Genomic DNA, 14766 nt, shown 5'->3' with positions numbered 1-14766 from the left:
AAAATATGATAATTTCATTTTCCCAATTACTTTATTTAATTAACCTCGATTTGTTTTTTAAAAGTTTTAAATATATTTAAGTATTGAATATTTATATAATGTTAATGGTAGCGTTATAATTTACAATATTCTTCTAAAAACAGAAGCATTATTCTGCCATTTCATGTAAATATTTGAATGCTTTTGGAGATAAAATACCCCGAATGGCCATTTCGAAATTAACGCTATAATTCTAGCCCCTATTACAGAGGTTAAGAACGCGCTAGGAAACGAATAAGAACGCGTAGGGAGTGAAAGACGTACAATCTACACTCCTACGTTTTTACTAGACGTTTTCCAGCGCGCGCTTAACCTCTCAATTATCTCGATTAACCGCGACGCTATTATTCTAGGAGAGAGTAACTTTACCCGCTCTCAAACGTTTTCCCAAATATCAGATGATTCTTAAAATCGTAATTATACCGATTAGTTTCGCAGTCTATTATTATGTTTTTATAATTCGCCTCGTACGACGTAAACTTTGAGAGTAATTTTTGTACTAGGTTTAACTTCAATTATTTCCGCGCGAATGCATATATTTTCGGAATCTTTTTATATAAAAACCAAGCTTGCTTCATTCACCCTGCACGTATTTACACGTTAGAAAATCTAGCGATAGTCCACCGTTTGTTAAGAATTTATTTTACAAAATGAACGCTACTTCGAGCTCGCTTTTCTTTTATAAATTATACCATTATTAAAAATTGTACACTTTACATTACATTACAGTATTCATAACTTAACAATTGAGCGTTAAAATATTTTTATTTGGAGAAAAATATTTGAAAATAAAATTCAAATAAACTCTAATTAGCGTTTTAGTAGCGCATTACGGCGCTATTTTTGTCATTTCGCCTAAAATAATTTACTACATAAATAAAAAAAACCTTAAAAATAAATGGCCATTTTATTGAGGGTTAAGCTATATAGTGAATAGACATTTTTGCCGTACCTGTAAGACCGAAATTGGTTTCTATATGATTAGGACGGGGAAAGAAGTCGAGACGTTCTCGCGTTGGTGGCGACATCTGTTTTAGGTTACGGAAACCGGGAGTCAGGTTTTTTTCTCGTTGAAGCGGCACTTTAATAAGGTTAGTGATGGAAATGTTGTCAAAATAACGAACTAATAAATTAGGGCGAAGGTTACTAGAGAGGCCCGACTTTTAATTGATAATTGCTAATATTGTTTTACATCGATAATACAGCGCCAGTTTTAAAGATACGCCTAAATTTATCACATTGAATAATATCTTGTTGGTTTTCTGAAAGAGAGTGCGCTTCATCTAATTACAAAGTGCCTCTAATTTTGCCCATCAATATTTAATTCATTACACCATACATTAATTATTTTTTTACACTACCATAAAGGTGGGTTATCATTATTATTTTTTTATTTTTCTTGGGGTGGGGGCAGAAAGAAGTGTAAGGGGCCTTTTTTACCCTTATAATAAAGGAACGTTCATTTTCATTTGGGTACTCGATGGAGGGGAAGCCCGACTGCCGTTTTAAATTTAGCGCGCCTACCCGACGGTCCAGTCATAGGCAAAGGAGAGGGTGAAGTATCTCCCGTTTACCATTGACGAATCACCTCGCGGGTAATCCGTCATGGTTTTTGGAAGCTTTTCTTGCTTTCAAAAGGTCGCGATACGAACCCTTCTGGAATCGGGAGTTTGGGAGTCGCCTCTTACTACGACGTAATCTAAACTGCCAGAGAGAGAGCCCTAACGGAAGCTCATTTTTTCTCCTCTTTGGGGAACATTGCCAATATGGCCGCGCACAGTCTTTGAGGATCAGTTTCTTCGGGGTACTTGTCCATAACCAGCTGGACTTGTTCTTCGGGGAAAATGGAGGACAAACGAAACAAAATTTTCCTCCGGGTGTTTTCTTGGTGGAGATCGGGTGAGAGAGCTCGAGGGGTGGCCAGGGGCGAAGAGGAAATTGGCGAACCGCCGCCGCCCGCCACGGAGCAGCCGGGGGGTGGCACGCTCGACGGTCTGACGGGTTGGCCGAGATGAGGTATCAAATGAGAATGGCCGCCGCTCACGACCAAGCTAAGTAGGTTGTCCTGCAGATAGGGAGGTTGGCCCTGAGGGAACATCGAAGGATGCAACCACGGTTGGTAGTTGACGGCGGCACCCATATATTGTTGCTGGAAGGGCGACTGCGGGCCCCCTTGCGCGCTTCCGGCGACGTTGCCCCCCGCGTGCGGAGAGGACAAATTCAGTCTAGTGTCCGAGGTGCTGCTCAGGCGCTTCATCCGCTCGACGGGCGACCGGGCCGGGGAAGCCGACGACCAGTGCCGGCTCGAATCCGGCGCGCTGGCGATGCGAGTCACGTGGGGGTGTTGCAAGGAGAGTTTATTGTCCCATATTCCCAGGTGAGCCGGTGCCCCGGACATGGCGCGACTGTCGCTAAGAATCCGGGCCAAGGGAGCGTGCTGTTTTTGAGGCGCTTGTTGCGGCGTTTGTTGCTGTTGAACATTTTGAGACGTTGGCGACGGTTGTTGCTCCACGCCGTGATAAGCGTCGGCGGAACCGGCCCTGTTGAGTCCCGGATCGGGCCCGCCGACGTAGCCGTGCATTTGATACAGTCTGGGATCGTACGCGGGGTTGAGCGTCAATTGTCTCTGCAATTTGCGATGGAGATTACGCTGGTTTTGATTAGCGTCTTCGGTTGCGGCGCCGCCACCCTGCGGCAACCCGGACGTCGAAGTCACCGCCGGGTGTTGAGGGAAATTGGAAGCCGGTTTTCCCCGACCGGCGAAACCTTGACCCGATTTGGACAAACCGTTGTCCGGGTCCGAAAGTCTTTTGGCCACTGAGAGATGCCCCCCGCTATCTGGTTCGAGAAATAGTTCGGCTCTCGCTCCCGGAATGTTATGGGGCAGTTTGGAGGACATATTGGCCCAGTTGCTACCCTGGAGGGTAAAGCCGAGGTCACCCGGGTGTTGTTGACTGGAGGAGGGGTCCGGCGCGCTCAACGGAACGCTACCCGTCGATTCGTTCGAAGAAAACGCAGACAGCGGGTTCACCAGCGACCGTGTCCTGGATAACGGCAGCTTCTTCAATTTAGAAGCGTCCGATGACAACTCGCAAGACGTCGTCACTTGGAGAGGCATCAAACTCTTCATTTTCTCGCCTACAAAGACAAAAAGTACCGTTAATTCCGTACGTATCCGGCTTGTTTCGTCGAAAGTATATTGCAAACCTTGTTGGAAACCCCTGGCCTTGACTTCTTGCAGCTGAATCTTGGCTTGTTCCGCCAGCCTCTCGGTGACGGATTTTTGGGGCAAACTTCCTCTTTCGGGGTGATAGTACTTGCACTTGTTCCCGTAGGTGCATTTCTTTCCGTAGGGGCAGTGCGGGGGCAGAGAGTCTGCCAGCTTGGGTTGCGTCCGGAGGAAGTTGTCGAGAGACGGTCCGTGTCGGCCCAGAGGGTCGTCGGGGGGCATGAAACGGTCATTGACGAAGGAATACATCAGCAGGCGTTCCTCAACCACCTTCTTGAATTCGGGCGCTTCGTTCAGGAGGTCCCGGTAATTGTCGTTGGACACCACGATCCCGTCCACTTCCGCGGCCAGCCGCAAAATATAGCGATCGTCGTAGCAGATGAGACGTCGACCTCCGACGTGCCGAGATGGCGTGAAGACCAATAAGCGTTCTTTTTCCAACTGAAGAAGAATCTCTTGGTCTGCCAAATTGAAAAGAGAGATTGATTTAGTTTCGACAGTTGATACTTCAACGGCAATCACGTACATCGTAAGTTTATAATAATCTTTCGCGTAAGTGTGCCAGTTCTCCGCCTTTCGTATGTTAAATATTTCTAGAATAACCACACATTTTGGTGGACTTCAGGACTATTTATTGCAGGGCCGTCTTTACGTAATTGGAGGCCCCTGGGCAAAGCTATGGGCGATCCCCTGTAACTCCACCCAAGTTTCTAGCCTCCAGTCCATCGTCGCTCTAATCTACCACTATCGGTTCAAATAGTTTCACTTGTCCTACTAAAGGTTACTAAAGAAGAGCTTATTCTGAATTTAAAAATACTAGCAACCAAAAGTCTTTATTCGTTTTAGATTTACCCTGTCTATAGACGCGACTAAATACGAAGTTTAGGACTTTCGAGCAATGTTAAATATATTTTTTTTTGCATTTCACAATTTGAAAAATGGGGCCCTCCAGAATTTTGGGGCCCTAGGGCAGTGCCCTTTTTGCCCAATGGGAAAGACGGCACTGATTTATTGTCATCAGGCCCAAAACGAGCTGCCGAGGCGTCATAGCGCGCGCGTTCCTGGAGACGTATTTTAAGTCGTTACCGGTATGACGCCAATTCTACGTCACGTCACATCCGTAGATTTAAGTAAGGAATTTCGACAAACTGACACGCTTACGGAATATTATCGTAGACTTATATTATATACGGATATATTTGTTGTAAAAGAATAAACCTTTGATAGGAGCGTCGGGTCGAGAGGCTTCCTTCCTCCATTTGGGCACAAAAACCGTGATCTCCTGGTGACCCCGAGATCGAAACCAATCGACGCAGAGGCGGATGCCTCGACACGAAAAGACTTCTTTGTTGCCGTGACTGAAATATTAAACATTACGGGTGTTTGTTAATTAACCATATACTCTCTCTCTCTATCTCCACCCCCTGTCTGCCTCGATAGAGAGACAATTCAGTCAAATGCGAATAGAGGAGTCAAGTCTGCGCGCTCCCGAACTAACTCCCACAAACCCCGTACAAAGGTAGGTCCCGAATCGAAGCGCGATCTCGCCATAGACGTCGCTCGGAAGAATTTTGGTAAGGGACGCGCGGGAATCATTGACTGCGGAGGATCAAACCGGAGGTGAAGGCCATTCTTCCCCGAAAGACAAAAAACGCGCACGACTTCGTGGCTTTTATTCATTCTTTCCATTTTAAGAAAACAGGATTCCCTCCACCTTATTGGCCATTGAGATCCGTTTCCACCCCCCCCTCCTTGTTAGCCCCCCCCGCGAGGATATACGCGAGGCCAGCAACCCGAATTCTCCGATTACCGAGCTGCCGGGAAAGGCTAAGCTCAAGCGCGACACCCGCGGTAAAAACTATTTATTAGACCGTCTTTTTCTCGCCAATAGGACTTTTATTATTACGGTACGAAAGAGCTTTATTTACGGCTCCGTTTAACGTGGAAAAAGATATTTTTCGCGAACCAATAATTAGGTAAATTTGGAAAAACTTCCGATAAAATATTCCTTCAAATTGCTTCAATTTATTTGATACCGAGAAAAAATATATCGGGGCTAGTTTCGGGTTGTCGGAGAAAAAGCGAAACGTCGTGATTTCTAGTTGGGATAAACTGTGATTATTTTATTTCTCGAGACACGATTTCTCCGGCTGGCAAAACGTAATACCCCTTCTGTCTTTTTAAGTACTTTCGGTCCAATCGCCGCCTCTCCGCTCGAGTTACTTCGAAACGGAGATGGTCGTTGCCCATTCCGCGCGCCGGACATCGCGGATTCGTTCCTTTATGGAAGACCCATTCCTCGTAAGTCACGATTCCGTGGCCTTTAAAAAGCGGACGTCTATTACCCGATACGGGCCGCTATGGCGCCGATGATATCGCTGTCCAGTTCGGGGTGCAGACTTTACTCCTTACCTAGTCGTAACCATTATCGTCGACTTTGTCTCGACCGACTATAGGTAAGCCAGGGCAAACTAGACGGGGAATGCGCGACTCGTATCCCAGCCTCAGCGCGCAACGGGCGGATTGTCTATTTTATAGAAATTTCGAAACGCGGCACGGCTACAGCCATATTTTCTCCACGAACCTTGGGCTACAGCCCCGCGCGCGCGAACGGGCCAACAAGTTTTTTTTTTAACTTCATTTGTTTTTTCTTTATCGGGGACCCTCCTTGAAAGAAAATAAATTGCGGTACACGATTTTCGCGATGCACGCTCGCGGATTTTTCTCATTTTATATATTTTTTTAAGAAGAAAGTCATGATGAGAAATTTTGCAAACTTTGAGAAATTAACCAGAAAAGGCATTTTTTTTTGGAAAAGAGGGTGAGCGCCTTAAATAAGTCGGAACATTTTGCTTTCGTATTTTTTCTCCTCTCGTGGCGTCCCTTCGAGGCAATATCGTGTGGGCTTTAACTGGCGAGAGGAGTGGCGCTATATCGCGTTGCTACGCGCTTAATGAGCGAAAACCATTCTTCTTAGATTAAATACGAAGGGTGGCGAAATGAGTTCCAGAGGGAGGTGACGCGGGAGTCGCTCGAATGGCGGAATGCCTTTCGCGGTTAATGTCTCGGGTTAATCGTCACGGTGACGTCAGAGACGCGTCATAGTTGGGGAATGCGATTTAAGAGAGGGTACCCGCTACTTGATGGTTCCGGACACGACTGACGATAAGGATTCGTACCTCATTGCGACGTTGCTGCCATCGATGACGATGTGCCTCAAGCCCGAGTCGCGATGTTCGGGTAAGACCTTCCTCAGCTCCACGCTGAAAGAATCCGCCGGTTCCAGAGATTCTGTCCTGTACACCGCTCGCGATTGGCCGTCCGCGAAGGCCAGGTCGGAGAGGCCGGCGCCCGGGGGCCCCTTGACGCCCTTGGTGCCCAGTCGGATGAGCTCGGCCAGGAGTTCGTTCTGGGCGGCCTGCGAGCCCAGCTTGGAGAGGGCCATCTGCACCTGGAGCTCCGTGTAGCCGAGGCGCAGTCCGAATTCGACCCGGCTGGTGTAGGAAGGGTCGGCGAGGAATTTCTCGACGTCCACGCCGAGCTCGTCCTCGGGCGTCGATGAGATCTTGAGAACGGGCTGGTACTTGACGTGCTCCAGGAGGGTGGGGATTTTGTCAAAGTCTGGCGGCTGGGTGACGTACTCCGCGAACTCCGCCCCCAGCGTGTCGGACACGGTGCGGCTGACATCGCTGTGCGCCGCGTATAGTTGGCTCGAGGCACCTCCGCCGTGCTGGTGCTCTTTCAGCTGGTGTTGGGCGGCTTTCTGGCAGGCTTCTTCCGTTCGAGGGCTGAGGCATTCCGAGTTTTCGTAGTCCGAGTCGTAACTGGAATCCTACGTCATTGAAAATAAACAAGTTTAGTTATAAATATCCAGGTTTTGACGCGTGTTTAGATAAAGGTTTGTCAAGATGTATTATAACCCGCGTGTGGAAATTGGAAATAGGAAATAGTCCCGTAAATTAACTAGTCGTAGAACACTCTTAGTGGAGTTTTGGTCTATTTTGAATCTACCCTAATTTTATACACAAACTACCTTAAAAAAGGAGCGTGGTAGATTCTGTTCCCCATTGGCCACGTGGGCAGGTAGGCCAAATTCCACAGGGCCGTGACCAATTTGTGTTTTGGAGGCCGGATGCTATACTAAGGAGGACCACGGTTCGTAAACCAAGGGCAAATCCACGAGGGGGTAGCGATTGATTGGATGCGATCGAACGACCTTGAGTTATGAACTCCCGGCGGCAGCACCCCTACGTCGGTGCTAGCGGGGCCACGAGGGTACTACGCCCCTAAAACGTCGTCAGTCCGCTTTCGGAGGTAAATGAAAGAAAGGTCACCTGAGATTCGAGAAGCCTCCTCTGTTTGACCGCTTCGGCCTCGGTGGCCGCGTCGTCCGCGCGGTGGTCATCCTGTCGCTGTTGCTTGCTGAGCGGGGGTTTGCGACTCATGGTGGGCTGGCGCGTCCTGGCCACGAGTCTGGCGCGTGCCAAGTACTTTAAGGGAACTTCGGCTCTGGACTCCAGGCCATTCCGGGTGACCCGCACCCTGCCCGGAGCGCCTCCGCCGCTCTCGTCCCGGATGCTTCCCCGCGCGCCCGACTCATTGGCGCTGCGCTGACAATCTTGATTTATCTGAAACGATTTAAAAAAGGTTTTCTTTAATCCGACTCGTTCGACCTCTTACTGAAACGGCGTTTATTCAAGCCTTTTCAATCTTTGGCTCACGCGCTTTGAACGAAAATTACCCGCCAGGGTCAAAGATTTCATTTATTCAGTCGGGTTCGAAACCCGCGCTGCTAAAAGTCTACGTCGATTTTTCCAGGGTTAGGCCTTAAAATCCAGTTCATTGCGTTTTAGCAAGAATGTATTTATTTATACCTAGGGAGAATGTCTATGTCGAGACGGTTTTTAGCCTTTCTCTCAATCCACCCATTGGTCCCCCCAGTACGCTCCTCCGCTTAAAATAAAACGAATAGTCCCGGTATTTCATTGGCTGCTTCAAATTTACGTCACCTAACGCGATGGAAATCAAACGCCGGTGACGTTTTGTCTTTCCCCCCGCGCGAGACGGGGGAAAGGCGTTCAACGTGCCCGGCGATTGTCGCAACATAATCATTCTTATTAAATATAAATAAATACATTCTTGGTTTTAGTAAATACACAAATGAAGCCCAGTTCACACTATACAATTAATTGGGCCACTTAATTGAAACCAACTAATTGTAAGCAAGAAAATTGTACAGTGTGAACAGAAAAAGTTGGAACAATGGTTACAATTTTTCTGTTCACACTGTACAATTTTCTTGCTTACAATTAAGTGGCCTAACTAATTGTATAGTGTGAACTGGGCTTCACATAAATTAGGAAAGCGGATTTCGTTCCGAGTCTCTCTCGCGTCTTTTTAATATAAATAGCGGTTTCTTTTTCCTCGAAATTAAAAGTTTACCTTAAGAAACCCTTCGCTATTTTTTTTCTTCCTTCTTGACAAATCGTAGGAAGGGAAATCCGGCAAAAATAGGTATATCTGATTAAATACGCTCGGCCTTTAACTGGCACCGTGAATCGTGAGCGCCAGGAAAACGAGGATTTCTCGAAGTAAAAAAAAAGTGAGAAAATTTTAAACCCGGATCGAAAACCTTGAAAATAACAGGAAAAATATTATTCACGCGAAGAACGGAATTTTTTCACTTTTTCAACTTATACTCGTATTATATGGAATAGAGAGAAAAATTCTGTTTAATAAATGGAGTGTATAGCCCCCTTCGGAAAATACTAAACCCAATTTCAACGCTTCATCGCCTAAACTCTTTCCAATGCCAACCCTTCTAACGCCTTTGGAAAATCTTAATTAAGGAAAATTTTCGTTAAAAATGTAATTTCCCCGATTTAGTCATTCCAATTTTTAAAGAAAGTTGTTTACAATTTATCGGCCGTTATTAAATAAATTCTTCAATGAATAAAAATTTACATAAATTGGGAAATTTATTTATGACGCGGATTGTAGTTTATTTAAATAACGCAATTTCCAATATGAAGAATTTCAAATATTTTAAATTCCTAACGCGTTTAAAAATTCGTTTATAGTTCCTTCAATAGCGACCAAAAAATATAACAACCGGGCCCCCACTCAAATCTTAAAATTTTTTATAGGAAAAATAGGATTATATTTCTAAAAATATAGGACTTTTTTTCAAATTATAGGTTTTTTTAGGACTAAATATGCTATTTCATTTACTAACTGTATATGCATTTAAAAAAACAAAATCTATATTAAGTGAAATAAATCTTTGATTTTCACTTGAAAAATATAAACTATTGAACCATTTCATCACAAAAATATGCTAGTAGCTAACCATGTTAACAATAACAAAAGTATAGACTAGAGTGACTTTGTATAGGAATTTATCCTATAGCTAAATCTAGCAATTTAACAGTGGCATGATTTGAAATTGGCAAAATATCGAAATTACGGGATTTTAATAAAAATAAAGGATGTTAAAGGACATTTTTGAAAATATAGGATTTTATAGGAATTATAGGACCTCTGGGGGCCCTGTAACAATTGCGCAACCATCAGAATTTACGCAACTTTTTTTTTAGTTATTTTGAAAGATAAATCAAATTAAAGTGACAGTACACGCGGTCCCTCCTGATAAGCAGAAACGTTATATATATATATCTACCGTAGTACTCTCCCGGAGAGTTGACATTTCTTCGCGCTTCTTATTGCATTATAAAGTAGTTCACGAAACGGGTTTATTTTCGAGATTTACTGCTCTTCGACGCGCCGTTGCTGCGGTGGCGAAATTTTTTAACTTATTCCTATTGATGAATATTTTATTAGTGAGGAAAAGAACCCGGGGGGAGGGGGGCACAGATCGGAATGTCGACCAGAAATAATATAGAAATTACGTACAGAAAAAAAAAATATTTTCCTAGTGGATTTGGAATACGGGAGAGGAGGGGGGTATATATCTACGTAAATTTGGGGCGGGGGAGGATTTTTAATTCCAAAAAGAAAAAAAAAAACGGATGTGGAACAGGATATGACGTAGGGGAGAAAACGCGAGCTTGGCGACATCGTCGCTATTTCCACGACCGTAACGGTTACCGGTATTTGGACCAAAAATGCAATATTATTTTTATTCTTACGTTGTTTATAAAAATCGTCATAGATTTTTGGTAAAAATATTTCGTGGTGAGGGTGGGGGAATCTCTTAAAAAAGAGAATATATTAAAATTTACCGTACGGTGTAATTTACGAATAATTGCGACGGTATAAATTCCATTTTGGATGGTATCCAAGTATTTATTTATTTCGTAAAATTAAAAGTAAATTTACAGGGTGAAACATTTTGGGCGTTTTAAAAAAGAGAAATATTATTTACGGTTAAAATAAACCTTAAATATATTTCACAACGTAGAAATTAAAATTACGCAAAAAGAGGAAGTTAATAAATTATACATTGTAAAATATTATATTTTAAAAAGAGCGATTACGGATATAAAATCCTTACCGTATTTTTGTTGTTGTTGACCCATGGTAAAGTGACTACGGGTACGCGATGGACGGTGGTCAAAATGGTCTGATTTTGGTCACCCAAGGACAGAGTGGCCATGGAAATTATAAATTTGACTCGGACGTATTTTCAGAACACTCCGCTTTTAGTATATCCAGGCATGACGCGGGTCCGACACTCGGCGCGTTAGGTAAACAAAAGCTCCTTGTAAATCTGTCCGCGGGTTCCGAGCCACCAGACTGTATAGTTTACGGCAGATATCCAACGAATGAAAAGCCTGGGAAACGCGCCGATAAACACGAGCGAGCTTCTCTCTCTCTCGATTTTTTATTATTATTCCGTCGTTGGAAAAAGCATCAATGACTGACCGAAAATGTACAACTATGATGAGGATTTCTTTGGGGGTTTTTTTTTAAACCGATGGGAGGGAGGGAGGCGGCGAGAGGGGGAAACGAAATTCGTGGCGGCGAAAAAAATATATATATTGGGAAGAAAACAAGATTTCAACCTCGCTCTCGCCGTGGCTAGAGTCTTTTTCTCACCAAGATCCGGCACGCTGAATTGGAGGGGTGCTTCGAGTCATGACGAGCGAAGGGAGAGAGAGAAGGGGGGCTGCTAATGCGGGCTTTCTATATATAAGAAAGCGGATGTGTCTTATAAGGGGTTTGCGAGTTAAGATACGGAGATAGACTCTACCTGCCCGAGAATGGAGATAAACTGGAATCGACGATGCCTTCGCGCGAACGTGGACTTTACCTATTTAGGTAGCCTCGACGTAATTAGCTAGTAAGAGCCGGACCGGACCTTTCTCCCCTATATATACGTCCCATCTCTGTTTTTTTTTTTTATATATAGACGATCTAGCGCTTTTAATAACGCAACGCCAGAGGAGTCTGATGTATGATACTATATTATAGTCCGTCCATATGTAGGAAGTGTCCATTATCTAGCGCCGAGCCGAGATAGCCACGCTCGAAGTCGGGGAGGGAGGCATTGTTTAGTTCGTCGTGATTTACGGATAATATTAATTATGGCGTTGACATTATTAGGTTTGAACACGGATTTCGTTGCCTAATTTCCATTCCAACTTTATCCGTTTAGCAAACTTTACTAATTTAGAGCGCGGGTTTTGATAAGGAGATAAATCATTTACGGATATTTCTAATTCGTAATTGTATAAGTGGATATCTGAAAGTGGATGGTTCACGAACGATGGATAATTGTCAGTGGAAATAAACGAATTTACGCGTGCCCATTTCGCAATAGGGATTTGCAGGGTTGCCACAAAATTTTCAGATTCAAATTCCCTGACTATTCCCAGTTTTCCCTGACCATTTTAACAGATTTTTCCCTGACTTATTAAGGCCAAAAATTTTCTTTTATATTTTACTTTTATCAGAAGTTAATAAATTTAGATGAACTTATATTTCAGTAAAAAGGTTATTGCAATGTTGAAAAAATTAGGCAAACATTCAAGGAAATAAATGATAATCGTGGAATTTGTCATAGATCTAGAGTTGAATTACCTTCAAAAAGTGCCAAGATAAAATTGAATTCCCTGACTTTTCCCTGAATTTTTACCAATTCTTAAAATTCCCTGACTTTTTAGGCCCATTTTTAAATTCCGTGACTTTTCCCTGATTTCCCTGACGTGTGGCAACCCTGATTTGGCAGCGTGACGTAGATAATACGTCACCCGTACTTTTTCTTATTGAAAAAGAAAAAAAGAATACCATCATGGCGGCCATAGCCAAAGCTACGTCACGCATTTGTGTAAAATTCCATTACGTCTAATTTCTTTACCGAGAAATTGAATGTACGGGATATTTAGGAAAGCAAAAAGGGAAATAAAACTGGCACTCTCGTGATCTAGATTGCGGGAAGCGACGATTCGCAATTATCAGTTCTACTTTTTTTTCTCGCAGCGAGTGTTGGAGGATATCCTTTTTCTCGTAACGAATAACGAGAACTTGTCCGTGATCACCCAAAACAGGGACTCTTTATTTTCTCTTTTTCTTACATCCAGGGGCTTATCTGGAAGTTTAAGCGACGGTAAAGAGGACGGTAAAGTCTATCCGCTTTCCAAGTATAAACTAAATTGTCAGCGCTTAATATCCCGCTCTATTAGAGAAGAATAAAGTTGGCCTCAAATGCTCTTCTTGTACTACAGGACGGGCCGGGGGGGGAGGCAGGTATACGGGGCTGGCAAAAGGCACGAATCAAGACGGAGGGGGTCTCGACTTTTTTTAAAGGTAGGCCTATTAACGCTCGCGAGGGGGGGGGGGGGGACCTTCAAAGAAAGATCCCGGACACTGGCTTCGAAAAGCTGGCGCGGAGGAAACTGCCCAAAAATTGCGCGTGCGGAGAGGGGCTAGGTAAAAAAGAAATATTAAAAAATGAAAAAAAAAAAGTTGTAGCAAGTGCACGCTTAAAGTGGGGGATCAGAACAGGATCTTTGGATAGAACCAGAGGGTTCCAAGTGGTCTCTCCGTTGCTCATAATGGGTTGGTCTACGCACCAGGATGTACCTTGGAATATCTCTAGTCTCGCTCCCCCCTTCTTTCGTGATTTGGCGGCCCGTCTCCCTCCCCCGTCGTGAGAAATAATAAGGGATTTGAGCTCGAGAAATCTCCCGATTCTCATACTGAAGAGATATTGTACTTTGCCAACAGGACTTTTTTTTAACAATTGGAGTTATTATCATCCCTACACCTCGTAACAATCGCTTTCTTCATCCGTCTCTACTTCAAAGGGTCATCTCTCTTTGAGGCGAGCGCCTTTTCGCGGGGGCGGGAAAGACTAGTAAACCGTTAATTAGGATTAATACGCGATGGTTTATGTAACCGCGATGTAGGCTTATAAAAATTACCGACACCCGTATAAATGGAAAGTTATTTATATACGGTCGGTATTTTAAATTTAGGGCGTTAGGTTTTTAAATGAAATTCGAAATTAGGTGATTAAATAATAAAAATACCGACGGGCGATTAAACGGTCAGTGTTCTACAAAATTTATCGCGCCTTTCTTACAAGCGGTGGAAGCTGCTAAGCGAATGGCAGAGGCCCAACCCCGTTCAATATAGAATGATGGCGAGGGTCCTGTTGCCAGGCCTTTTCTCGCTAAAACACTCACCTAATCTCGGTATGACTGACGTTTTGGCTGGCTGTCGCGATCGGCCAATATCCCTAGAAGTCCACTTTGACCATTTCGAGATCATTTAAATGGGAAAGGCGATCAAAATACTGTAATTTCCGACTAGAATAACTCGGAATCTTCCCCTATATCGCCATTTTGGAATCTATATCGACTCCATTCCAATTGGTAAAAATACCATTGACGTCAATGGAGCTGGCGACATCTGGCTGTCGTTTCCTTATCGACGATTTTTGCTTCGCTTCTCCGTCACCGATGGCGCCACTGCATCGCGAAATAAAATTTCCCGGATTTTATTAAACGCTTCTTAGCTTCCATTCGCAATTTCGCAAGGACGTCTTATTTTGAAAAGTCACGCTATGAGATAAAAATATCTCGGAGTACTTACGTTTGATTGCGGTCCATAAGTTGCGTTATTTTAGCTATTACGATCTACTTGAAAATTGATTTGCTACTGGTTTTTCATTCCTGGTTTATTGAGGTTTAGATAAAGCATCGACAAATTGTTATTTGTCGATGGATAAAGCAGAGATAATATAAAACTCCGTACCCTAGATTCGAATTCTGAGAGCTTTCTGATTGACAGTGTTGTAACGTAGCGTTTACCCACTTCCGGAAAATCAGCCTCCATCACTCGCTATATTGTCCTAAGAGCTTTGATGACGCTCATCAAAGTTGGCCGTGGTCTTAACTGGTTACCATGATGCAAATTTTTTCTGAGTTCTGGCAGGAAGTGGGTAAACGCTATTGAGTTATTTCGAATCTAGGGTACGAGGTTTATGTTAACTTTGAATGAAGTGACTAAAGGCCTTTTCACACGAGCCAACT

The 14766-nt window shown here is 43.9% G+C and overlaps 1 protein-coding gene across 3 annotated transcripts; it reads right to left on the bottom strand.

The window, feature by feature from the left end:
- Positions 1-700: 700 nt before the first annotated feature.
- On the bottom strand, positions 701-14065 carry LOC149932933 (uncharacterized). Of its 3 annotated transcripts, none has more exons than XM_090155312.1 (6): positions 13918-14065; positions 7603-7896; positions 6448-7100; positions 4487-4626; positions 3247-3729; positions 701-3177 (listed from the first exon to the last, which is right to left on the bottom strand). In XM_090155312.1, the coding sequence occupies exons 2-6, from the start codon at positions 7711-7713 to the stop codon at positions 1772-1774; spliced, it is 2793 nt and encodes a 930-aa protein (XP_090011438.1). In that variant the 5' UTR covers positions 7714-7896; positions 13918-14065; the 3' UTR covers positions 701-1771. The 3 variants fall into 3 exon arrangements, with proteins under 3 accessions (XP_090011438.1, XP_090011437.1, XP_090011439.1); XM_090155311.1 differs by lacking the exon at positions 13918-14065 and adding an exon at positions 10782-11144; XM_090155313.1 differs by lacking the exon at positions 13918-14065 and adding an exon at positions 8711-8876.
- Between the last annotated feature and the right edge of the window lie 701 nt (positions 14066-14766).

The sequence above is a fragment of the Leiobunum rupestre genome, chromosome 8 (assembly GCF_980474605.1).
Source record: "Leiobunum rupestre chromosome 8, qqLeiRupe1.1.hap1, whole genome shotgun sequence".
NCBI classification, from domain to species: Eukaryota; Metazoa; Arthropoda; class Arachnida; order Opiliones; family Sclerosomatidae; genus Leiobunum; species Leiobunum rupestre.
Note: the sequence above shows the minus strand (reverse complement) of the source record. Positions and strands in the feature narration are given on the sequence as shown.

Coding starts and splice junctions, on each gene's coding strand:
- LOC149932933 (XM_090155311.1), bottom strand. CDS start 10,883: ATGGCCACTCTGTCCTTGGGTGACCAAAATCAGACCATTTTGACCACC. Junction 7,897..10,781: donor TCAACAACAACAAAAATACG/GTAAGGATTTTA, acceptor AAATCGTTTCAG/ATAAATCAAGATTGTCAGCG. Junction 4,627..6,447: donor GGCAGCAACGTCGCAATGAG/GTACGAATCCTT, acceptor TTAATATTTCAG/TCACGGCAACAAAGAAGTCT.